Consider the following 26,326-nt stretch of genomic DNA (forward strand, 5'->3'; position numbering starts at 1 on the left):
GGTTATTGGTTTTAAATGAGACCGGTCTGCAACACTGTGTATTTGTACACCAGCCTCCACCAGGAATTCTAGGACAAACGTGGGGGTAAGTAGGCATATGGGTGTCCAACCAGAGCTTGGACTCTGCCCCAAGAGGAGGACTGAGGGGAAAGGCAAGGGTGTCAAGGGTTAGGTGCAGAGAGTGAGTTGAGTTTAATGATAGGTGGACTCCTGCTGGATAAAGAGGGAGGGAAGAAGTGAGAGGTGGTGTTGACATTGCAAAGATGGCTGACTGGGTCAATGGACGATTGACACTTCAGTGGCACTGAAGGCTGTGGGGGGCAGAGTCCTAGAGAAAGTGAGATGGAATGGCAGGAGGCAGCTGTCAAAGAGAGGCACGTCTGAAACTGAGATGTGGGTGGAGGTACAGACGTTGGTAATGACAGAGGTCACTGGATACAACACGTGGAGGACGTGGTGGTTAGGCTGATGTAAAGGTGGTGGGAAAAGCTCAGGGACAAATGTAGAGTGAAAAAATGGGAAAGTGTATGCCAAAATGGAATCATAAATTAATTCACTTCTTTGTTCTTCTGTTTCCTAAATATTCCACAATGTGCATATATTACTATGTAACCAGAGATCCAAGATCTTGCACAAAGGTTAAAAGGAAAAAAAAATCCTTTTATTTATTGGTCAATTACTATTATTTACAACTACCCAGTCCACAAAGCTCATAAAGTTATTCTCATAAAGTTATTGTTTAATGGAGGAGTTTGTTTAATAAACAAACTTTATTCTCATAAAGTTATTCTCAGGAATTTTCAGGCATCTTCCAGAATCATTTAAAATGAGACCAAATGAGACACGCAAGTTTCACGTGTACACACTTTGTTTCAAGAAACACTTACTTTAAAAAAAAAAAAAAAAAAGAAACACTTACTTTAAAACACATATATATTTGTATTTGCTGTATTTGCATTTGTATTAAGAAATCCTTGGGGCACCTGGGATGGCCCCAAGGCATCAGTGGTTGAGCGGTTTGCCTTTGGCTCAGGTCATGATCCCAGGTCCTGGGATCGAGTCCCACATCAGGCTCCCTGCAAGGAGCCTCCTTCTCCCTCTACCTCTGACTCTGCCTCTCTCTCTGTCTCTCATGAAAAAATAAATAAAATCTTTTAAAAGAAATTCTGAAATTATCTCTGGGGTGCGGAGGTGGGACGATCGAGCATTTGATGACAGAAATGCAGGCAAGATCTGAATACCTTTTTGTATTTTCTTCTCTTTGAGCAATGTAAAGAGATTACCTGTACAAAAATAGTGTTAAAAAGTAAAAATTCATACAATTTAAAATTTGTAATAGAAAAATCCTCTTTTAAAACTTCATATATGCAAAACTTACATCACAAAATACTTGTTTACGGACGCCTGGGTGGCTCAGCAGTTGAGCATCTGCCTTTGACTCAGGTCATGATGCTGGGTCCTGGGATCGAGTCCCACATCGGGTTCCCCACAGGGAGTCTGCTTCTCCCTCTGCCTGTTTCTTTGCCTCTCTCTCTCATGAATAAATAAATAAAATATTTTTTTAAAAAATGGTTGTTTACATAGGCAAATCAGTCTTTAAACAAGGAATTTCCCTGGTACTTTTTTTAAAGATTTTATTTATTTATTCATGAGAGACACAGAGAGAGAGAGAGAGAGAGAGAGGCAGAGACACAAGCACGCTCCATGCAGGGAGCCTGACATGGGACTCGATGCCGGGTCTCCAGGATCACACCCTGGGCTGAAGGCAGTGCTAAACTGATGAGCCACCTGGGCTGCCCTCCCCTAGTACTTTTTTAAAAGGGTTCCATTTTCAGAAATGTAGCTGCTGTTTAAAGATACAAATTAGTGCTACCACAAATGTGAGATTCTTAACACATAGTTAAAAGCAAACTGCAGGCTTCTGAGGAAAGCCAGACCCTACCAGAAAGAAAGTTAAATAACTTGTCATAGGCAACAGGTGCTTCCCTGGACGACAGCTACAATTGTTTCATATGGCTCCAGAGTTTAGAATGAGGGGCCATGGGTTTCAGTAAGAGCTAAGCAGGTTCAAATCACAACAGGGAAAGGGACAATTAAAGCTGTCTCACAGTGAAATCAGGTGGCCAAGACTGCAAAGCAGGAGATATACAGGATTGCAAATCCTCCACTAACAGCTACTGAACTTTAGTGAGCCAGCTGACATTCTGAAGGCTGGATCATGGGTTCTCTAGGGTCCTTCCAAGCTCCAAATCCATGACCTTTGGCAAGTGTGAGTTCCCTCCATGGAGAGTTAAGCAAGGGTTGAGTGATGGTGGACTAGAAGTCTGTCATGGCTTAAGAGGATGGACTGAAACAAGTTTCAAATAGATTAACCACTGGTACCTGACAACAGATCTGAGGACCTCAGGCCATGAACCCTAATCCATGCTACATTAAAAAGTTCAATATAAAGGTCATCACTTCTTGGAGCACTTGGGTGGCTCAGTAGTTGACCGTCTGCCTTCAGCTCAGATGGTGATCCCAGGATCCTGGGATGGAGTCCCACATTGGGCTCCCCACAGGGAGCCTCATTCTCCCTCTGCCTATGTCTCTGTGTGTCTCTCATGAATAAATAAATAAAATCTTTAAAAAAAAAAAAGTTCATTCCTTCTTGTGGGCACCAGGATAGGAGCATAAAAGTTGTTTGGCAGTACTCAAATATGAAATGATCATGCAGACGAGCAAGGACCCACCTCTATTAATGTTTAAGATTATCACTAAAAAAGAATTAAAGCATTTCAGACTAAAGGTGGAGGACTCACAGACCCTGAGAATAAATCCATAAGTATCCAAGGACCCAAGAACTCTAGGTTAAGAGTTGACTAAATCAACTTGAGTTGACTTGACTAAATCACTCAGAGTATCTGACCTGGAAGATGTGATGACACAATTCTGGCTCAAAAGTCACCTACAAAATGAGGTAAACTTCTCTTTTGGTCTACCTCTGTGGAGACCTGTGATCATTGATAAAGGGCTGCAGTTCAGTAGCACTCCATTCTGATTGATCAGCAACCACATTGTGCCAGCTGCTTGTATGTTTGCATTACCTGAGCACTGGCTCTAAGAGGAACCCCGGTAATATCAAAACTGCCCACTAGCATGGTAAGGCCTTGCGGCAGAGGCCAATAGGATCTGTGGTGACTATTATGTCTAATAATAATCGCCACCAGTAATATCATCATAACTGCTAACATTTGCACAGTATACTTTAAAAAATTTCCATGCCCTCATTTTGTTTGGCAGAAACCAAACTTTTGAGGGGAAAAAAAAAACAGAAAAGAAACAATTAACTACAGCTCTTGTAGGTTGAGCAAAACTAGGCAAAATATATAGAAACCTCACTCAGTCCACACATTTCTTTCATAAATGTCTGGACAGACAATGGCTGTAGCCACCCGCCAAATAGCTGTGATCAAACCACCTCCTGTGTTTCACTCAAAATTTTCATACACACACACACACACACAGAGAGAGAGAGACAAGGGACACACATTTACACACTTCATTTAAGAGAAATGACTGAATGCTGGGTGTACTCCTGGTGTCCACACAGGCCCATGACTTATAGTCATCAATGTCCAGTGACTCTTAAAGTGCTTGCCGGAGAACCCTGAAAAGAAAGCTCGTGGCAAGTTCCCTGATTCTAGAATTTACCCTGGCACAAGCACCAAATTCCCGTACAACAGAAGTGGGAAACAGACCACAGGACCAGGACTTAAACATCAAACCCCAAATGCTGCTGATGAAGGAGGGTTCCTTAGCAATGTTTTGTCCAGCAGGATTTAGAGCCAAGAGCCAGCCTGCTGCTGCTGGGAACACTGTGGATCAGTCAGGGAAGCAGCAGCCTTTCACTCACAGGACATCAGTGGGAATTTCTAGGATTGATTTGTGGCCAAAATTCAGCTGGAATTAGATGCAAAGGAACTCAAACTCTACAATTTCCATTTTGGTTAGTGCCAGAGGCATCTGCCACTAAATCTAACAATTTCCATTTTGGTTAGTGCCACTTTTAGGCATCTGCCACTTAAAAGTGTATTACATTATGATATATATCTTACATTCCCTTAAATCCTTACCTTAAATAGGTAATATTTTCCTACTTTATAGATAGGCTCAAGAAACAACCTTCTTGATTTAATGTCTCAGAGTAAGGGAGTCACAGGCAAAAAGGAAATCATAGGCCTCTACCTCCAGATTCTTTGCTCTTTGCTTTATACTACGTCATCCTTCACTTGCAGAGAAGCACTATGAAATGGCCAAAGGTGATCTGTGATATTTAATTGGACAAAGACTGTAATCACGAGCTGTTAGCTTTGATTTGTATAAACAATGGTTTTGGAAGATCACCCTGACATGTATTAGACTCCTCTCCTCGGTCAAACTACATTCAATTCCATGTAACTACTATATTAAAAAAAAAAAAAAAAAAAAAAACTTCTGAATATTTCTCATAGCAAATATACCACAAATTAATTTAACTTTCACATTAATAATTACAAAATCAGGCATCACTGAGAGTTATTTTTCTTCATTCCCTAGATCTTTCACAAGCATCAGCATATACAAGGAAATGTTCCTAAACCCCTGTTATGTCCTCTGACATTCCGGTTTACTCAAGTGGGAAATAAAATCCTGTAAACAATAACTGTCTGGAGGACTGCAGCAAATCAGTTTGCCTCCAGACTGGCCCAGACTCTTGGGGGAATGTAGTGGCCCATGTGGCCTCAGCCTTGTCCCCACCCACTGCCAAATACAATGACCCCTTCCTCTGAAACATCAGTGTTCACCTCTTCTCTGTCCCCAGCATGTGACTGGTCACTCCTGGGGGAAAAGCTCCCCACCCACAAGCTCTGCAATGTGCCCCTCATCCTGTGGGCAGGGTGGGGGTGGTCCATCCCCGCCCTGGCCCCCACCCTACCCCTGCTGTTGTTTGTGCCTTTGAAGAGTGTTAAATTATGGAAGCCCCTCAGGACCCTCCTTGTCCCCCAGGACCTCGTATTTATACTAAAGTTCCCTGTTTTCAAAAAAAAAAAAAAAATTCTGCATCTATAAATTAAGGCTTTAAGTTCAGGACTTTCAACCTCCCTCTTTCAGGAACTGAAAAAAATTCCTCTTGAAATTGAAAAAAATAGTAAGTTCACATAAATAAAGATATTCAAAACCTTAATGTAAAAAGTATCAAGGCTTCCATATCGAACCACACCCTCTAAGGCACAGCCCAATAACCATCTGATTAAGGACTGAATAACATTCCCTGTGAACAGCTTCAGACTCTGGCTGCCTCTCTCCTCAATCCTTTGGGCCAGAGGAGCAAGTGTGTTGGGGCAACAAGGCAGGGGCTGTTGACCACTGTCAGCACAGTGCAACCACCAAGAGAACCCTTGGCCACGAGAGACATGCTATACGGTGCAGACTGAATCCTGATTCGAGCCTCATGTGCAGCCAGCACTACCCATCTGTGTTTCCTTTTCAGATGAAGGAAACAAGATATTTCCTCCTCTGCTTTAGTTGGTTTGACATGGGTGTTCCGTCATCGGCATCTGAAAGGTTCTGACCGACACAGGATTTAACCTCAGGTGGTAAAGTCTCTGCTCCCATAGTGGCTCAGTGCGTCTCTTTTCATACAGTCATCCTAGAGCAAGGATGTTCTCGGCCCAAGAGAAACAGTTCCTGCAGGAATATCTTCCTTACACTCAAGTGGTAAGTGCGTGTCGTATAGAGCAAATTCTCACCTAAGAAGATGTGCAGAAGAAAAGCCTTAGGAAGGGGAGAGCAGAAGTCAATGAACCATGCATGATCTCTATCATCATCCAATGTCCAAAGCAAAGTCGTGCAGAGGAGACACAGAATGACAACAAGGGGTGTTCATGTAGAAAAGAAACTGAAGCCCAGTTGAAGCTAAAATCAGTGGTTCTTAGAGCTCAAATTAATCTTAAAATGTACCTGCTTCCACCCTTTACTTCAGGGATGCACAAACCAAGACCAGTTGCATTTCTCAGGGTACACAACTCCAGCTAAGACGATAGTCCAAGGCTTCAATAAAGAAAGTGTTCTAACATTCAGACTTGTCAAAAAGAAGAAAGAAAAAGAATTTCCTGTGTCAGTAAATAGGGAATTTCCTATTGTTAGGAGGACAGACAGAGGCCAGCTCCCCATCTATCTCTGATTCCTATGACGGGCGGGAGAATGGAATGATGAACCAAGCTTCCTTTCAAGTCAAAGAGTCAAACTGTCTACTACAATAAAAGTTCTTTCTGTGGCACAGGGAATACTAGTTTCTTCCGTAGTGTGTACGCAGGTTGGGGCATTTGTTTCATCGTTCCTTGTTTGTCTGCTTGTTGACTCACATCATTGTTGACGGCAGTGAGGATGGATAAGATATCTTCATGTCTGCAGGCAGATAAGAAAAAAACATGTTCAATCAGGAGACAGAAAGCACATCATAGCAAGGAACCCTAAACCATGTGGCTTCTTCCCAGTTTAACAGGCCAAGATTCCCCCTGGAATTCTGCCAAATATAAAGAAATGCTTATGTCAAAATTAAAACAAGAGATGCAAAATCAAATGAAGCTATTCAGTTCTATATTTAGCATTTAAGAACACTATACCAGCCACATCTTGCATTTTAATTCTTTTTTTTCTTTTTGTTAAGCAATCTACACTGAATGTGGGGCTTGAACTCATGATCCTGAGATCAAGAGCTTCACACTTGGGGTGCCTGAGTGGCTTAATGGTTGAGCATCTGCCTTTGGCTCAGGTCATGATCCTGGGGTCCTGGGATCGAGTCCCACATCGGGTTTCCTGCAAGGAGCCTGCTTCTCCCTCTGCCTATGTCTCTGCCTTTCTCCCTGTGTCTCTCATGAATAAATAAATAATCTAAAAAATAAGTAAATTAAAAGAGTCTCATGCTCTTCTGACTTCACATATTGTATTCTAAGGCACTTGATCCACAAAGGATGTTTGCATTTAATTATTTTTTCAAGTTTCTCGTCCAAACTGGTAGATAGATGATAGATGATAGATAGATAGATAAGTAGGTGATGAAGATGGAGAGGGACACTACTATTAATAATTCCCTCTCCATTCTTGGTTTGAGGAGGGATACAAAGATACACATGGCACAGTTCCTGAGCTTAAACACTTCAAATGCAGACATGAAGCATGTACCAAGTATAGCATATACACAAAATTCACTAATACAAGGCAGAAGGTCAACACCATATAAAAAGTGGACAAATCCCCTTCTTTTGTGGCCCCCAGAAGGCTCAGTCAGTTAAGCATCTGCCATTGGCTCAGGTCATGATCCCAGGGTCCTGGGATGGAGTCCCACATGAAGCTCCCTGACTGGTGAGGAGTCTACTTAGGTTCCTCTCTCCCCCTCTCTCTCATCACTCTCTCTAATAAATAAATAAAATCTTTTAAAAAAAAAAGTGGACAAAGTTCCATTGTAAGTTCAGTGGAAAAAGAGCACTTCCTGCTGGGAGATGATTCCATAGAGGAGTCTTCTCTATGAGAAGTCTGGGCTTGAGTGATATTTAGCATTTACCAAAATGTTCCAGGAGTAGGCCATTCATATACTCGAGAGCAAAGCACAGGCTCTCTGGAGATGGAACTCAATTGTGAATCATGCCTGGCTCTATCCCTTGCTGATTGTGCGCCACAGGCACAATTCACTGTGCCTCAATTTTCTAAGCCCTAAAATAAGGACTCTAAGAGTACCCATTTTAGGGACTGCATGAGAAGTAAATGAGATGCTTTATGGAAAACACATAACACTGGTTATCATATTCCCCTGACCATCATTTTTAATCTCATTAGTATTACTACTACTTATCCTCATCATGATTGCTATTTTCAGGTGGGAATGCAGGCCCTGTCTGTTTCTTTGTCCTTGCACCCTGTCTCATACCAGCTGTTCCCTCTGCCACTGGCTCTTCCCAACACTGACTCCTTCCTATCCCTCAGTCTCACTTGAAATATCACCTCTACTAAGAAGTCTTCTCAAGTAGCTCCCTGCCTAATTTTCTGTATTATCTTCTTTGCTTTCTTCATAGCAGGTATCACTTCCTGAAAGTATCTTATTGATTTAAATATTCACTTACATGTCTTTTAAAGATTTATTTATTTGAAGGGGGTGAGGGGAAAAAGGAGAGGGAGTCTTAAGTACACTCCACCCTGAGTACAGAGCCCGACTCGGGGCTCAATCCCATGACCCTAAGATTATGCATGACCTGAGCTGAAACCAAGGGTCAAACACTTAACCGAATGTGCCACCCAAGGGCCCCTCACTTACATTTTCATTACCTCTCTTCCTCTCACTGGATGATAAGCTCTATGGAGAAAAGATTCTCTCTCATTCACAACTGTACCCTGAATCCCTAGCTCAGTACCCAGTAGAGTAGGCACATAGTAATAAGTCCTTGATAAATACTGCCTTGTCCCCGAAGTCACAGGACATTGGTCTTTAATGGCTATGGGGAAGGGGGGGGGGAAGATGGAGGGATTAGTGAAGAAGAGGGAAAAGCTAAAGTTGATTCAAGATTCCAATCCTGAGTTTCCAATTCTGAAATCCCAGAAGAGCACTGGGACCATTCCTAGAGATGGAGATTCAGGAGTAGGAGGCTGCTGGAGAGAACTAAGTAGATGAATTCAGGACCAGGCTCCAAGGGCAACACAAAGGTGGGATTCCAACAAGCTGCAAGAAACATATAAGACTGACCCAAAGAATGAGATACACCCAGTCAGTCACTGGCCTAACAAATATTTATCAAGCTAACAAGAGATAAGGTCCATGTCAGGTGTGAGTATATAAAGCTGAATGAAACAACTCTGCTCTCCAAAAACTCAGAGATTAATGGACCAGAGATGGCAATTTGGGAGACATTTTCACAGAGGTCCAGTGGCTTCCAGGGATAGCTACCGTTGCCAAGAGCTATAGAGGACAGAAAATAGGGTCCAGGGCTAAACCATGGTGAAGGCCCATTTCCAGAGTACCAGGTAAGGAGCATGTGGCAGACACAGAAGGAAAAGTTGTCAGAGCAATGGCAGATCAAAGACATTATAATGCCAAAGACGACACAAGTAATCAGTAAATATGAGTCACTGAGAAAGCCACAAATAAAAGGCCCTCCTACCTTTATTCATACTGTTCCCTCTGTCCAGCATGTCTTTCACCCCAATTATTTACCCAACATCTATCTGTCATCTCTAGAAGCTTCCCCTGATCCTTCAAATCTGGGGAAGGTACTAGTTCTATGTGCTCCCATACACCTATGCTTTGGCATGTGTGTTTGCCGCAAGGGATGTTCTTCCCCCATCTAGTTTCTCTATCCCTCTAGACTGTGAGCAATTTGAGGTCAGGGACTGTGTTTTTCTTTAAATTCTGTATCTTTCTTTCCAGTTATATGCTGGTGTTCAATACAGGTTTGTTGGATGGATAGATGTTTGAATGGATGATGGATGAATGGATGGATGGGTGGATAGATGGATGAATGGATGATGGATGAATGGATCGATGGATAGACAGATGAATGCATGGGTGGTTGCATGAATAACTAAACAAACAGATAGACATATGGACAGATAAACAGGTAGGTGGATGGGACAACTCAAAACTCTCACCTTGGGACCAAGCTCTTCAGACGATTACACAGAGACTGAATATACCAGCTGCCTTTCTCCACATGCCGAAAGGATACATAGCCAGGGACAGTGGCCAGGCCAAGAAGGAAATCTGCATCATCGGGAATACTATCCTTAAGGGAAGAGGATACATGCTCAGGATTTACAGCATCTGCTTCAATGGATACAGGAGTTTGTATCTCTTTACCTTGACAGGCCTGGATAAAAAAGAGTTTGGGTTTATGAGCCAGACCAGGGCATTTCTGAGCTGTGAAATGAGACATGATCTCCCGAATGGGAACAAGGGTCCCATCTGAAGAGTAGACAGCTCCAAATTTCCCATGGGTCAAAACACAAAACACAAAGCAATCTCCATCAACATGGTCTGGATGACACTTAAATTCCTGCAGAACCTCGTCCAGATGTCCTTTTGTCACATTTTTATATATATGTACACTGAACCCAAGCCACTGAAACACAAGGCTCAAGCACTCTGTAAAAAAAAAAGGAAAGAAAGGGGAAACAATAAAATGAAATGAAATTGAGTGGAATGAAATAAAATGAAGGGATGAAACAACATGTAATGCTATTTGCACAGCAAAGAGCCTGAAGCTGATTTTTTACTTTCAAAACCACAAAATTTTACAATTTACCTGCCTTCTTATAGTTACCTATAGTGCTATCACAATGGTCCTGAGAGTCTGCAGAAGCCTGAGTTTCATCCTATTTCACAGATAAGGAAGCCAAGGCCCCAGAACTCTCCCACAGTCACAAATTAGTCAGCGGTGGAACCAGAGCTCAAATGTAGTTTTTCTCTAGCTGATGTGCTATGCTTTCCCCCAAAACCATGGAGTTGTAAATGGTCAGGGACTCTTGTCACTCAACAGGTTGGTGACACCTCTTCTATGGTCTAAATGTTTGCGTCCCATGAAAAGATGTTCAACATCATTCGTCATCAGGGAAATACAAATCAAAACCACAATGAGATACCACCTCATACCTGTCAGAATGGCTAAAATTAACAACACAAAAACAAGAGGGATGGGGAAAATGGGGAGCCCTCTTACACTGTTGGTGGGAATGCAAATCAGTGCAGCCACTCTCTCCAGAGAGAGTATGGAGGTTCCTCAAAATGTTAAAAATAGAGCTACCTAATGGCCCAAGAATTGCACTACCAGGTATTTACCCAACGGATACAAAAATACAGATCCGAAGGGATACATGTACCCAATGTTTATAGCAGCATTATCAATATTAGCCAACTATGGAGAGGACCCAAATGTCTGCTGACTAATGAACAGATAAAGAAGATGGAGTGGGGTGTGTACACACACACACACACACCATGGAATATTATTTATCCAACAAAAACAATGAACTATTACCATTTGCAACAACATGGATGGAGTTGGAGTGTATTATGCTAAGTGAAATAAGTCAGAGAAAGACAAATACCATAAGATCTTACTCATATGTGGAATTTTTTTCATATGTGGAATTTAAGAAAACAGATGAACATATGGGAAGGGGAGAAAGAAAAAAAGGGGAGAGGGAAACAAGTCATAAGACACTTTTAATGCTAGAGAGAAAAAAAAAAAAAACCAGAAAACAAAAAATGCTAGAGAGCAAACTAAGAGTTGATGGAGGAAAATGGGTGGGGGATGGGCCAGATGAGTGATGCATATTAAAGAGGGCACTTGTGATGAGCACTGGCTGTTGTATGCAAGTGGTGAACCACTAAATCCTACTCCAGAAACCAATATTGCACTGTATGTTAACCACCTAAAATTTAAATTTAAAAAAAAAGCTGTGTCCCCTCAAAATTCATATGTTGAAATCCTAACACCCAAAGTTAGAGGATGAGGAAGTGGGAACTTTGTGGGGTGATTAAGTTGAGGCAGAGCCTATAGGGAGACCCCAGAAACCTCCCTCACGCCCTCTGCCAAGTGAGGTTGCAGCACAAAGGCTGACATCTAGGAAGTAGGTTCTCACCAGGCATCAGAATGTCAGAGCCTAGATCTTGGACTTCCCAGCCTCCAGAACCATCAGAAATAAGTGTTTGTCATTTATAAGCCATCTAATTTATGGTATTTCATTATAGCAGCCCGGGTGGACTAAGACACCAGGGACTCCCAAGAGGCCAGAAGCATTTATGACAGCATTCTTACATTTAAATGGAAGATTAAATTTATAGAAAGAAAATGTAAAAATAAAAAAGTGATTTTAAGATCTCCAACTTGCATTTGATATACTATTCCAGATTTTCTTACCAGCATCTTTATCAGTCCCCGGTCTCTCTGGCATTTTGGCAAATGTATGGTTATTGACAATAACACAATGGCCTCTGTGTTTCCGATCCATCCTGTACACATTTGCCTCCTTGAAAGAAGAAAAGATAGAACCACTTATTAGGGAATCCTCATTTTAAGGGTTTAATGTTAGTAACCAACCACTCCATTTATCAGTACCAATGGCTGAGACTTCTTAAGATTCAGGTACTGGCCTGGAATTAATCAATTAAGTCTAATGTGGAATGCCAGGTACTGATTAAATATCAGACTTCATTTGGTTTGACTGCAGACTGTCGATTAGCAGTGCCAAGTAACAAAATACGTATTTTAACTTTGGCAAATCAAGAGCTTATGCAAAAGTATCTTCTTTTTTGGATTAGCAAGGTGAAGAAAGCATTAAGTAAGGATCTAATGAGACAAATATATCAAATGCTTATCACTTTTCAGATGGTAAGGTCCTGGAGTGATCTGACTCCCCTGAAAATAGAAATCTCTTTTGTAGAAATCACAGTGAGAATTTTAAAATACATGCAATTATTTTTGAAGGCTACTGTAAACAGCATGTGATTACAAATAAGCTGAGTTGGCTTCAGTGGGGCCTCTGTGTGGCTACATGATCTCTTAAAAACACGGTATATCTTTGATTCAAGTAGAAAAGAAGTGGCTTCAGTCAACAGAAAAGAAAACTGTACCCAGAAATAATTTAAAGGCTCTGTGTGGCTATAATGATGCCAGCACTGCCTCCACAGCCAAAGGTCAACACACTTCTGATTGTTTCAGAAAAAGGTGGGAAGGACTGAGATAATCCCAGAGAGAGGAAGAAGAATCACAGAAACAAATTGCTCTGAACCCTCAAAGTCATTCAGGGATGGACCTTAGCTGGAGAAGATCTGAAGAAACTGTCTAAACTTTTGTGCTGGTTTCAGAAGTTAGAGGGCCAGTGGATGCTTCCAGCATCTCCACAGAGACCAGGGTTGCTCCATCGCCTAGAAAGAGAAGTTCTCAGACTCTTCCAATATCTGTCCCCCAAATTCTTATTTCCTTACAGAGGATGGTTTGCAAGTCAAGATCCCATGAGACCGCTCAAGTGTTTCTGGCAGAGAGCTTGGGTGGGCTTTGGCAGCATTTATCTGTTACTGGATATAGAGTGGCCGGGTGAATACCAAGAAACAGAAAGAGGGGAAAAAAGGGAAGCCCAGAGACCCAATCTGAGCAGGGTAAAAATCAGTCCCCAGCCCCAGTCACATCTCTGGCCCTGGCTAAGGGTTGCACTGCTCTGACATGTTCGGTTTATGAACTCCTTGGTTCCTCTAAATAAGAATCCACCACAGAGATGAAGCCACTGATGCATTGTCACATGACAGTACAGGAAAATGAAACTTGAAGCTTTTCTTCTCCCACACCCAGCAAGTTTTCAGTAGAATCCAACAAGCTCTGCCCTTGTCTCTGAGGCCAGAGTCAATTATTAACTATAGTTAAGGGTGAGCCCTGGGTGCATAGCTCAGGCTGAGTGAATCCAGTATCCCCAGACCATAGAAAACACCAAAAAGGAGCCAAACCACAGTTCCACAGAGCCCCTGTAAATTCCTCCTCTCTTTAGGAGACGATAATGTTCCAGGGAAGTAATCTCCAAACTTCCAAACCACAGAATTGCAAAACTAAAAGAAACTTACTTTTCAGAGAAGTGAAACCATTGCCTGAGCTCCTGGAGCTATACAGTGGTAGAGCAAGGGTCTTTGGAGGGGGGAGCTTGGAGTCAGACTGCTGGGTTCAGATCACAGCTTCACTCCTTTCTAGTCACATGACCCTTCAGGAAAGTACTTGGCCTCTTGAGTCTCCACTTCCTCATCATTAAGTGAGGCTAATCACCTATCTCCAGGTGACCGAAGGGTTCAATGAGATAAGCCCTAGAAAGCTCATAGAACAGTGCCTGGCACACAACTGCTCAGTAATGGTAACTCATCAACGTTGTATCGTGCTATCCCCTACTTAGGCAGAAAGCAGAGATTCCGGAAAGCAAAGTGGACTCCGAAGTATAAATTTCCAGGGGAAAAAAAAACAGTAAGCTGGCCTCTGCTAAACTATGTTTCACAGAGAGACTATACCAAAAACCTGTCCATAAGCCACTCAGCCCTGTGACAGACTCTGGAATATTTTCCTCAAGTCATGGTTTTGGGGCAAGGATTCTGGGCACTAAACATACCAGTGCCAAGTCCCTCCCTCTGGCCTACCCCACTCTGAAAAACACAAGCACCATCTGGAGCCACACCACACCAGATGTTCCCACAGAGTCAGCATTCGGCTCTGTCATGCTGGCTTATGGATTTTGGCCCTACCAAGGGTTCCCATCACTCCTTACAGAGCAGGATCTAAGTCTGAAGAGTAGAGGGAGAGAAGTTGCCTGCATTCCCCAGACGCTGTTGTGCACAGCGTCTGAGTAGAAACCACTCAGCCCTCTATATCCTCCCAGAGAAAAGCCTGGTATAATCCAAGCCTGAATTGAGAAAAGAGATGAATTCTCCACTAATTTGTTAACCTTCTCCCAAGTCACCTCAAATTGCTTAGTATATATCAGATGTTTCTATTCCTGCCATACTGATCCAAGTTAGGTAATTAAGTGTATGTATTAGAAGCATCTACCACTACCCCCTACGGGCTGATCATGCCAGGCACCCTTCTGTTGAGGAAACAGGAAATGAATGAAATACAAGGAATTCACAGAGTTAGGATGAGGCCCAAAAAGGTGGACTTGATGCAGAGAAGGAGTGACACTTTATCCCCAGCCATACAAAAGGCCAGCAGTGGGTGACTAAAAGAGAATCAACTCTCTCCTTTCAAAGGAGTAAGTTCACAAAGACACAATGACAAAAATATAATATGACACATGCACAAGGATATCCATTCATTGCATTATTTGGAATAACTAAAGACTAGAAATCATCCTGATGTCCACCGATAGGAAGTGCATGAAAGAGCTGTGGTACACCCATGCAGGGCCTCAGGATGCAGAGGACAATTTCCGTACACTTCTCTGCATTATACTGTTACATGAAGGAAGTAAAGTGAAGAATAGTATTTTAATGGGCTGCCTCTTTGATAATAAAGGGGGGACATGGTTGGGGTTTTTTTTTTCAAAAGTAACAATAGGATAAATAAAAAATAAACTCATAAAAACTGCAGTCTATGGTGGGGGAGAGAAAGAGAGGCAGGAATGTAAAGTAGTCCCCTCTGAGTATACTCTCTTGATAGTTTTTACTTCAGTCCTACATGAACATTCTATACCATTAAATACAAAATTAAAACCTAGCCTAGGGCCTCATCTTTTGTGCATGATTCCCCCCCCCCCCATTCACTCCACCCCCACACCCCTTGCCCTCAGCCTGCAACAGAAAGCCCCAAAGGTGTTCTGGTCAGGGGCTAACCCTGCCACTGTCTACGTGGTGGACAGCACCAGGAGACCTGTTTGAGGTGACTGGTAAGTTCCCAAGTCTCTAGGGATGCCTCCCTGCTAGAGCACTCCAGGCTTCCGGTGGCATGAGGTGGCAAAAGAATTTCTACGGCAAAGAGTAAAGTCCTCTGTGTGTCTGTGTGTGTGTGTGCATTTTCTACATGCACATAAGTATCTGAGCATATAAAAAACTATCTTCAAGCCAGACCAAAGCTGCAGTGCCTCACTCCTAGGCTGCACAATATATGAATTCCCCAACTTTGAAGAAACAAATGCAAAAGAATTTCAGTTTCACTCTTCAGAACACTTCCGGCTATTCTTTCCCCAAGCTACCTTTTCCTTCCTGTAAAATGCTAGTTTCTTTTGGCAACATCCAAGGGCCAGGCAAGCTGTTTTCTGGGTTTGTCCAGTTAGTTCTGAAAGTAGTCAAAATTTAAAGGGTATTAAAGGTAACACAGATGCAGGCTCTGCCCCAGGTCAAGTGTCCAAGAAAGCTTTAAAAGGAAGCTGTTGTTACATCTCCTCAATAGATGTGACTCTCCTTAAGAAAATCCTATGCCACACTCAGAAACATTGATTTGGTTTTTAATGTTAAATTAAATAATTAGGGGATATTACCTGAAAAACAGTTTCTTCTCATAAATGCAATGGTTGGCAGTGCTCTTTTACATAAGAGAACTTGTCAGGTGCAAATGAAAGATGGTATGATTTACCAAGTTTCATTTTATTCAGCGACAGGATTGCTTAGATTACTATTAAGAAAGACACCTTTCAACCCTGAGAGTCTAGGAGAAGGTATATAATCTGAGGTGCTGCCTCCCAGAGCCTCCTACACTCAGCTACCCCCATCTTCATCAGGCCATGGCCAGAGTCCAAAGTCAGCAAAACAACTGCATTTCAGATTCCAAGGTTGAGCCACACCCCTTACAAACTATTGAATTTCTACGGCAAAGATTAAAGTCCTCTGTGTGTCTGTGTGTGTGTGTGCATTTTCTACATGCACATAAGTATCTGAGCATATAAAAAACTAGTTTAAAAAGTGAGTGGGGAGAAGAATTAGGAATAGTGGACAAAAAAAAAAACTCTGGGGGGAGGAAGGAGGGCTCTTGTATAGAGCGGAATGCTGAGTGCTGACTTACAAATGTGGAGAAAATCCTGGAGTTTGAAAATCATTGCTTTTCAATGAACATAGTAAATATTGAATCATATTAGAATCATCAGTGCATACCCATCGATCTAGGGGAAATTCTTGATACAGAGTAGGATATTTGTATGGTCTTAAAATATCTCCCCACCTCTTGCTTATTAGTTGCAAGGGAAAAATAGTAACTATACAAAACTAACTGTATAGTGAAGAAATGAGACATCTTCATCAAATAATCAAAATCATCACAAATGGGGGACAGATGGACACCACTGCCTCTAGATGTGATGCCCTGAGAAGGGTACATAATTTAGGTAATATTCTAGTGAGAACACATTGCTTGAAATAAATCATAAGCAACACCAGATACCAAAAATGAGGAAAATTCTGTTTTTTTAAAATAAAAGATGGTAGTGAGGGTGATTGTATTCTTCAAAAATGTCAATGTCAAAAAGAAAAGTTATAAAAAAAAAGTTATAGAAATGTTTAAAATTAGGGGAAACTAAAGAGACATGATAATACAATAATGATCCCAGATGAATTATGTATTGGAGGGGAAAAAAAGCTATACAGAATATTACTAGATCAACAGACAAAATTGAAATGTTAGAACTTCAACTTGGTGAAAGTATTGTATTAAGTAAACTTGACTAGCATCAATAACTGTACTATATATAGTTGTGTAAAACAATATCTTAATCCTTAGGAAATACACAATAAAGTATTCAGCAGTAAAGAGCCATGATGTGTGCAAGCTACTCTCAAAAAGTTCAGAAAAAAAATTGTGTTTACATAAATAGATGATAGAGAAAGACAGAGAAAGCACACAAAGGTTAACACAAATGGGGTAAAAGTAAACAACAGGTAGGTGAATCTAATAAAATAGTATACAGTGTTCTTAGTATTATTCACATTCTTTCAACTTTTCTATAGATTGAAATTATTTCCAATGTAAAGATTAAAAAATGGTAAATGTAAAAAATATGAAATCATGAAAGTAGTAAAGAAGCTATCAAAGAATTTTTTAAGAATAAAAAATAAAACTTCCACAACAACCCAATTAAAAAATTGGCAAAGGACTTGAATAGACAATTCTCCAAGAAAGATAATACAAATGGCCAACAAAGATGCTCAATATCACTAATCATTAAGGAAAGGCATATCAGGGCAGCCCGGGTGGCTCAGCGGTTTGGCGCCTACCATCCGCCCAGGGTGTGATCCTGGAAACCCAGGATCGAGTCCCACATCAGGCTCCCTGTGTGGAGCCTGCTTCTCCCTCTGCCTGTGTCTGTGCCTCTCTCTCTCTCTCTGTGTCTCTCTCATGAATAAATAAAGAAAATCATTAAAAAAAAAAAAAAAGAAAGAAAGAAAAAGAAATTACAATTCTTTAAAAAAAAAAAAAAAGGAAAGGCATATCAAAACTACCATGAAATACCATCTCACACCAATTAGGATGGCTACTATCAAAAAACAAGAAAATAGCAAGTGTTGACAAAGATGTGGAGAAACTGGAATTCTCATGCATTACTGGCAGAAATGCAAAGATGCAGCTGCTATGAAAACCAGTATGGAGGTTCCTCAAAAAATGAAATACAGAATTACCATATGATCCAGCAATTCCACTTCTGGGTACATATACCCACAAGAATTGAAAGCACTACCTCAAAGAGATATTTGTATGCCCATGTTCATAGCAGTATTATTCACAATAGCCAAAGATGGAAGCAACTCACGTGCCCACTGAAGGACAAATGTATAAACAAAATATGGTATATACACACAATGAAATACTATTCAGCCTTAAAAAGATAGAAAATTCTGACACAGATAAACCTTGAGGACATTATATTAAGTACAATAAGCCAGTCACAAAAATACAAATACTCTATGAATCCACTAATACGGGGTAACTAGAGTAGTCAAATTTATAGAGATATAAAGTAGAATGGTGTTCACCAGGGGCTGGTGGGAGGGGGGAATAGGTAGTTACTGTTTAATAGATATAACATTTCAGTTTTGCAAGATAAAAAGAGTTCTGGACATTGGTTACACAACAATGTACATTTAAAAATAATTAAGATGATAAATTTTATGTTGGCTTTTACCACAATTAAAAACAAAAACCAAAAAATTCCAAGGCCAAGATAACTTCATTGATACTGATAGCTGTTAGCAGGATAAAACTGCCCAAATTTGCTGGGAAGAAACATAAATCCCAGAGAAGAATGTCAGATGTATCTCTCAAAGATCCTGATCATGTTATAAGAAACAGACTGCAAATCTCCCAGTGTTTCCCCTGTACCCACCCTTCTAGTGCTGGGCACTACAGGAACCAAATCTTGTCCTCTGGAAAGGACAGGCTACATAATTTGTGGCACTCCATACAAGATTTGAGGCCCCCTTTTCAAACATTATTAAGAATTTTTAAAAAGTGACAGCTAAGCATTAAAAACATGGGTCAGGTAGGACTACACAGGCTATTATGCTTAGGAAATTGGCCTTGATCAGATCGCATAAGAACAGAACCACTTCAAAGCAACCCAGTGGTGTACTGGAGTCAACTCGAACCAGCTAGTGAGAGCCATTTGTCAGATTTCCAGAAATTCTATAATTAAATTGATGTCATGTTGGTACATGAAATCAGCTATGGTGGGAACATTTATACCAAACACTACACATCAGGGTCTCTCTCTCTTTTTCTTTGGGATGGTGTTGAGGGTGGAGAGAAGAGCTGGTGGTGAAACATTTACCAACCCATCAATGAACCTACCGATAAGGCTCCATGGAACTGATTAATGTCTGAACGGGAAAATAGTTCTTCCTCTTTTTGATGCAATGACTCCGTTTCCATGTCTACAGGAGGTGTCGCTACCTCGGAGGCTGCAAATAGAACCGAGGATAGTAAAACAAAAATCATCTTCTAACTAGTAGCAATCCAAGATAACCAATCACCAAAAGAAATTATTTTACAAGGACCTGTAGATTTATAGTGCCATTTGCTTAAGGAAAAAAAATGTGAACTTATAAATTGTTTTTCTTTTCTTTATCATTCTATTCTCATTCCTTTTATTATTATATTTTATTTCTGATTGTTTATGTTTTTATTATTTTTGTCATTTCGTTAGTTCCTTAAGATTACTATATACTTTCCTAAATACTATTTCAGAATTTATGGCATTTAAACGTGTCACATAATGGCCAAGTAGAAATTACAAAAGCATTACCTCCAAAAACAAATCAGAACTCAGACTATAGCAAAAAAGATAAAGGAAAGAAGAAAGAAAAGAAAAAACCATTCAAGAAAAAAACATTCAAAAGTGGTGATTAAATAGATATTTTATGTACATAAGACACATTTCTATAGAACCATTAATAAAAAGAGCTATGTCTGTATTATATACATGGAGAAATGTGAGATGCATTAAGTGGGACTAAAGCAAGTTATAGGATATGATTAGCATGATTTTAGTTAAATATATATTTATCTAGCTATCTACACACATATACATACAAATTATCTCTTTATATATTCTCCAAACAGTGCAAACAGTGATTATCTCTAGGGAATGGGCTGGCAGTAAATAAACCTTCTTTGAATTTTTATTTTTGGGGCACCTGGGTGGCTCAGTGGTTGAGCGTCTGCCTTTGGCTCAGAGTGTGATCCCAGGGTCCTAGAATCAAGTCCCGCATCGGGCTCCTGCATGGAGCCTGCTTCTCCCTCTGCCTATGTCTCTGCATCTTTCTCTGTGTCTCTCATAAATAAATAAATAAAATATTTTTAAAAATTTATTTTTAATTAAGATACATTATCTTTAATAAGAAATTTTAAATAGTAAAGCAAACATCAAGGCTCAAGAAAATTCAGAAAGCTATCCTAGTGGTCCCCAAATACAGCTTGTGTCCTAATCAGATACAATGGACTTTGACTTTACATCACATTCACTTGCAGAAAAGTCCAAAATCTGCCTACCTACTATCTTTTCAGTCTTTTAATCCTTCATCCTAAATGGCAGAAATAAACACAAGCTCTTAAACCTATACTAAAGTTAATACTGAAATATTGATATCTGATAAATATATATATGCATATATATATTTGGTCTTGCCCTCTTTTTCCTGGCACAGAGCTCCTAAAACTCTTGGAATCTCTGAACTGTTAGAGTGTCTCTTGCTAATAAGATGTTAATGAGATGACTGGTAATTGGGGCTCCTGGGTAGCCTCTGGAGGGAAGCAGTGTGCCAGAGGAATAAACCTGTGGTCAGAGAGTTGGAACTTTCAATCCCATACTCAGACCTCTGGGAAGGGGAGAAGAGCCAGAGCTTGAATTAATCGTGATGGCCAATGATTTAAATTAATCGTGCCTACATATGAAGCTTCCATATAGAGCTGTAACTGAAGGGGCTTGGAGAGCTTCTTGGTTGGTAAATATGTGAAGGTGCTGGGGAGGTGAGCTGCCTGGAGAGGGCCTGGAAGCCTTATGCCCCTTCCCTCATACCTTGCCCTATGCATTTCTTATATTTGGCTGTTGCTGAGTCAAATCTTTTTATAATAAACAAGTAATCTAGTAAATAAACTGTTTTCCTGAGTTCTATGAGTTGTTCTAGCAAATTACTGAACTGAGGACAGGGTCATGGGAACCCTCAGTTTATAGCCAAATGGGACAGAAGCCATGGGTATTCTGGGGACCCATTAATTTGCGACTGGTGTCTGAAGTAGGGGGCAGTCTTAGGGCATTGAGCCCTTAACCTAATTGAGTTAAGGTCTGTGCTAACTCTGGTTAGTGTCAGAATTGAAATAAATCATTAGACACCCTGATGGTATCTGTAGAGAATTAAAGAATTACTTGGTATGGAAAAATCCTACCCATCTATGTCAGAAATGTTCCAGAAGTGTTGGTGTGATAGGAGCAGAGGACAAGTTTGTTTGTTTGTTTTCTTTTGACATCCAAAAGAGATCAACCAGCAGGTAGGTTGTAAAAAAGAAAAATCAAAATTAGAATTCTTCTGATATAAAGCTCACGTCTTAAGACTCACTGAGCCATTTACTACATAAACATTAGAGTACCTTCTCCAGAGTTCAACTACCCAGAACAATCTGACCACCTGCCTGTTTATTTTGTGTGGGGTACTAACTACAGGAAAATGGGAATGTAATTGGAAAAAACAATCTTAGCATTCAGAGCTCAGTGAGGATTCCAAAAGTACTTTTGATATCAACTCCCAGCTTTTTATTTCTCATTTGATAACTTAGGTTAGAAGAAACATTTTATTCTTCATAACTTATACTTAAATTATGCATTTATTCATTACTTTAGTTATTTTGGGGGATTTTAGCAATTTAACAACAGTGTATTTTGTTCCTCAACACATTTTGTATTTATAGAATTCTTAGAGAGAAGTTTCCTTTTAGATAGTTTCGTTTTTAACCAAAGACATTTGCACACCAGATTGACTCCCTGAATTAAAATATGGGTGTGGCATAAAGTTTCATGAATATACTCATTCATTTCTATTTCTGGAGAAAAAGAAATGTGGAGAAAAATAACCTGGAAAAACACAAACTTAGTCTATTGATAAACAGTAAGCAAATCATCCAGGTGTTATTTCCATCCTCTGCTATACCTCTAGCATTACTATATTTACAAGACACAATTAAAAAAACAAACAAGGAAATAAAATTCTTCTTCCTCGTACTAATTCTAAGAATATGAAAGTTTTCATGACTTTCTGACAAACATATTTATAGCAACATGTTTTATTCTATGCTAGACATGTATTTTTTTAGGAATTACTTCATTTGACCCTCAAAACACCCACGAGGTATGTACTATTATTATCTCCATTTTATGGGTGAGGAAAGTGAAACAGGCTAAGAAAAGAACCACTGCCCCATTAATAAGTGGAGTCCTGGTAATCTGACTCGCTAGACCTCATTCTTAATCCCCATGCTACCCCACCTCCTTCATTACTTCACTCAAAACAATTTTCTATCTCTCCCCTCCTATAAAAATGAGAAAAAGACATTTATCTTTTTTTTTAAGACATTTATCTAAAACTACTTTTCTTCACTAGAATATAAGCTCCAAGATAGCAGGAGCTTTGCTCTATACATCTTCTAGGCACCTTCTAAAACCGTGCCTAGTTCCGAGTATGCATTCATAAATAGGTCTTGAATGAATAGATAGGGAGAGAGTTCTGGCTTTCCCAAGGGAATATTATCAGAGTGATGAGTAAACATCATATACCACCAATTAGTTCAAGAATTTCATGGTCTTGTGCAAGCAAATAAGTGTAAGCTACTTACCTTTCTTTCTTTTGTATCTTTCAATCTTTCTTATAAGGTTAGGTACAACTTTTCTAAAGAGATCCTCCAGTAACCCCAGATTATCCTCATCTATTAGAGCTTGTTTCTCCAAATATGCCAGGAAACTTAGAGGGGTCTGCAAGAGAATCAATGGAGTCACATTTACTTGCCTTCTGATGATCCATTCATTCTTTAAACATTACCTGCATGGTCTCTAGTCACCAAGTCTCACAATGACGAAAAAGGTACAGTGTTTGTCCCTGAGAAGTTCAATATATGGGGGAAGAGGCATTGCCAAGTAAATTATCTATATTAATAACAAATACCAAATATACATAACTCACTATATACCAGGCATTACTTGCTATATATTACCTCAAAAACAAGCCAATAAAGCTAGATACTATTATAACCCCCATTTTAAAGATGAAATTACTGGAGTTCAACAACTTGTCCAAACTCACAGAGCCAATAAGTGGCAGAGCTGGTATTTGAACCCTGGCAGTCTGATGTCAAAGGCCCTCTTATTAATTATTGAGCTATACGCCCTCTCACTCACATCTGTAAATGACATAATTAGATTAGGGCAGCAGCAAAACAGAGACACCAAAGATACAAAGGGTAAATATTTAGTATTTTAAAAGAAAAAAAATTCTTAAATGCTGCTGGGAAAAATAGCAAATTGGCTAGTATTATTTTAATACTGAATTACATGCAGGGTGGAAGGCACCATAATCTTTTCAGTGAATAGCACTTCTCAGTGTATTAAGCTAGTTATGAGAAAATATATATGAACAAACTTACATCAGAGCCCACAGAAAAGAGTAACTCATCAATAGTGAACTTCTGAACACTACTATCTCATTGCACACATAAGCATCAGCTAGGTGGGACCTGGGGCAAGTTCTCCAGACATATTGAAAGGCTGAACAGATAGATAAAAAGGGAAAGTGTGTTCAGAAACACTGAGAAAGAGGCTTGAGTACAAATCATGAATAAGAGCCAGGTCATGACTAGAACGGTGGGCTGGTATCAGATGTGCAGGAACGTAAGGTATGTGAGGAGTTTGAGCATGTCTCCCATGCATAAGGAGTGTCCGCAGAAGTTTTTAAGGAGAACAGTAACATAAACACATGCGATTTTGAGTAGAAGTCTTCAAATTGGGGGAGGAAGCAGATTAGAGAGAAAATATTGGCAGTAAGATTAAATACTCTGGCAAAGAGATGATTAAGACCTGGTCTAAAGCCAGTGGTGGAAACACAGAGGTGGCACTGGATTTGAGAAACATTTTTGAAATAGAATTTGGTGACTTGTAGAGATCAACTGGAAGTGAAAAAATGAAGGAAGAATCAAAAATGACTTTCAATGGTGATACCACTCAATTATTCATCATTCATCTATGGCACATAGCCGGCTTCACACAAGCTGCACCTGGGAGGGGATTCTTGAAGGATGACTAGGTCTCATTGCCAACATGGAAAAGGACAAGCCACATGGAGAAATGATGTGAAACTAAAAATCTGGTTAGGAGGATGTTCATGCTGGCTTCAGTAAGAACAGTTTCACTGGGGACGCCTAGATGGCTCAGCCAGTTAAGTGTCTGCCTTCGGCTCAGGTCATGATCCCAGGGTCCTGGGATTGAGCCCTGGCATTGGGCTCCCTGCTCAGTGGGGTGTCTGCTTCTCCCTCTTCCTCTGCTGCTCCCCCTGCTTGTGCTCTCTTGCTCACTCTTTCTCTCAAATAAACAAATAAAATATTAAAAAAAAACAGTTTCATTGAAATGATGGAAGTTGAAGTCATGTCGAAATGCATTGAAATGTGACCCAGATTTGAGTTCGTGGAGAAAGAGTGTACACAAACTATTCTTTCAAGAAGCTTGGCAGTAGAGGGAAGGAGGGAGACAGCAATAACAGGATGAGGAAGGGTTAGTGTATGTGCATGTGTGTATTTTCAAGCAAGGTACTAAAGATGGCAACAACTGGCGTGCCTTGGTTGATCAGCCGGTTAAGTGTATGCCTTCAGCTCAGATCATGATCCTGGGGTCCTGGGATGGAGCCCCGTGTCTGGCTCTCTGCTCAGTGGAGAACCTACTTCTCCTTCTCCCCTGTTTGTGCGCTCTCTCATTATCTCTCTCTCAAGATGGCAGCAACCAAGGGAAAGGCCAGAGTTACAAAATCTTACCTGATTTCTGTTCTCATCTGGTCAAAGAGAAATTATAATTTTTTTAAAGATTTTTATTTTTAAGTAACCTCTACACCCAACATGGGGCTTGAACTCAAAACCTGAAGATCAAGAGTCACATGTTCCACCAACTAAGCCAGCCAGGCACTCTTAAGATATTATAATTTAAAAAAAAAAGATATTATAATTTTTTAAGAAATTCCAGAGACAGGGAGGAGAACCAAAAAGGCAAAGAAAACTGTGTGTCTCCAAGTGCAGCCCTAGCACACCAATAGCTTGGCCAGGGAATAAAGGCAGGAGAGAAGAGGGGGTGCAGAAAGATTCATCCAGAGCTGATCAGCTGGGCAAAGGGGTCCACCACACAATGTTCTGCTGTAGGTCACAAGCAAATGAGCTATCTCTGAACCTTAAAACAGAAACACTATTTTTGACAGCATCCTACCAGGAGGAAGAAAATTCTAGAAGCAATGGTGCAAATTCTTCATACTTTGAAGAAAGTTTATGAGATGTTTGGTAAATAACACCTTCTACACACACACACACACACACACACACACACTCGAAATGAAGTCTGTACTTTAAGAACGCCACTCAGTCAATACTAGCAGGAAGTGTATGAAAGTGCTTGTTCTGCTTCTATGCTAAGCTAATAGATCTGGGTGTGGTTTCCTTTACATTCAACGTTCATTTGCTACCCTGAGAACAGATTTCCGGACTATTGTTGGGTCTCTCAGGATGTGTGAAGGCAGCTATATTGCTATGAACTTGTATGAAAGTTATCAAAAAGGAAGCTTAAAACACCCTACAAAGATCTTTTTTTTTTTAAGATCTTTATTTTTTAAAAGATTTTATTTATTCATGAGAGACACAGAGACAGAGAGGCAGAGACACAGGCAGAGAGAAAGAGGCAGGCTCCATGCAGGGAGCCCGATGTGGGACTGGATCCAGAGACTCCAGGACCACGCCTGGGCCGAAGGCAGGCGCTAAACTTCTGAGCCATCGAAGAATCCCCCAAGTTCATTTTTTTTTTTAACTCAAGAGAGACCATGTGAATTTAGAACCTTTTGTTTTTGACTGAGGGAAGTTCAGGCCCTCCCCACCTGGCTGCTATATAATTTATTTCTGCGACATAATCTTTTGCAATTACATAGCAGATAATGCAGCCTTATTAAGCCCTGGCGTGGAAACTCATCTGCGTTGCTTAGAGATGGTCCTTTACACATTTCAAGAAGGCTAGCCTGATCACAAGATCCAGTAGAGATTATCTGGATTATCTAAAGTATATAAACTCAGCCACA

The 26,326-nt window shown here is 40.4% G+C and overlaps 1 protein-coding gene across 3 annotated transcripts in view; it reads right to left on the reverse strand.

Annotated features, from left to right (window-relative positions):
• Positions 1-639: 639 nt before the first annotated feature.
• The window catches only part of CASP10 (caspase 10), a 32,899-nt gene continuing 7,212 nt past the window's right edge, over positions 640-26,326 (reverse strand). Inside the window, exons 4-9 of one of the 3 annotated variants that reach the window (XR_011998020.1) lie at positions 22,848-22,983; positions 19,314-19,423; positions 11,931-12,039; positions 9,661-10,153; positions 1,752-6,429; positions 640-1,076 (exon numbers count right to left, since the gene is read on the reverse strand). Coding sequence is in view for 1 of the 3 variants with exons in the window: in XM_026002546.2 (XP_025858331.2) it covers positions 6,276-6,429; positions 9,661-10,153; positions 11,931-12,039; positions 19,314-19,423; positions 22,848-22,983 (1,002 nt within the window). In the remaining 2 variants the exon portion in view is untranslated. Of the gene's footprint in view, positions 6,430-9,660; positions 10,154-11,930; positions 12,040-19,313; positions 19,424-22,847; positions 22,984-26,326 lie in introns of all 3 variants that reach the window. The other 2 variants (XR_011998019.1, XM_026002546.2) reach the window with 2 other exon arrangements.

The sequence above is a fragment of the Vulpes vulpes genome, chromosome 16, assembly GCF_048418805.1.
Source record: "Vulpes vulpes isolate BD-2025 chromosome 16, VulVul3, whole genome shotgun sequence".
Classification (NCBI taxonomy): domain Eukaryota; kingdom Metazoa; phylum Chordata; class Mammalia; order Carnivora; family Canidae; genus Vulpes; species Vulpes vulpes.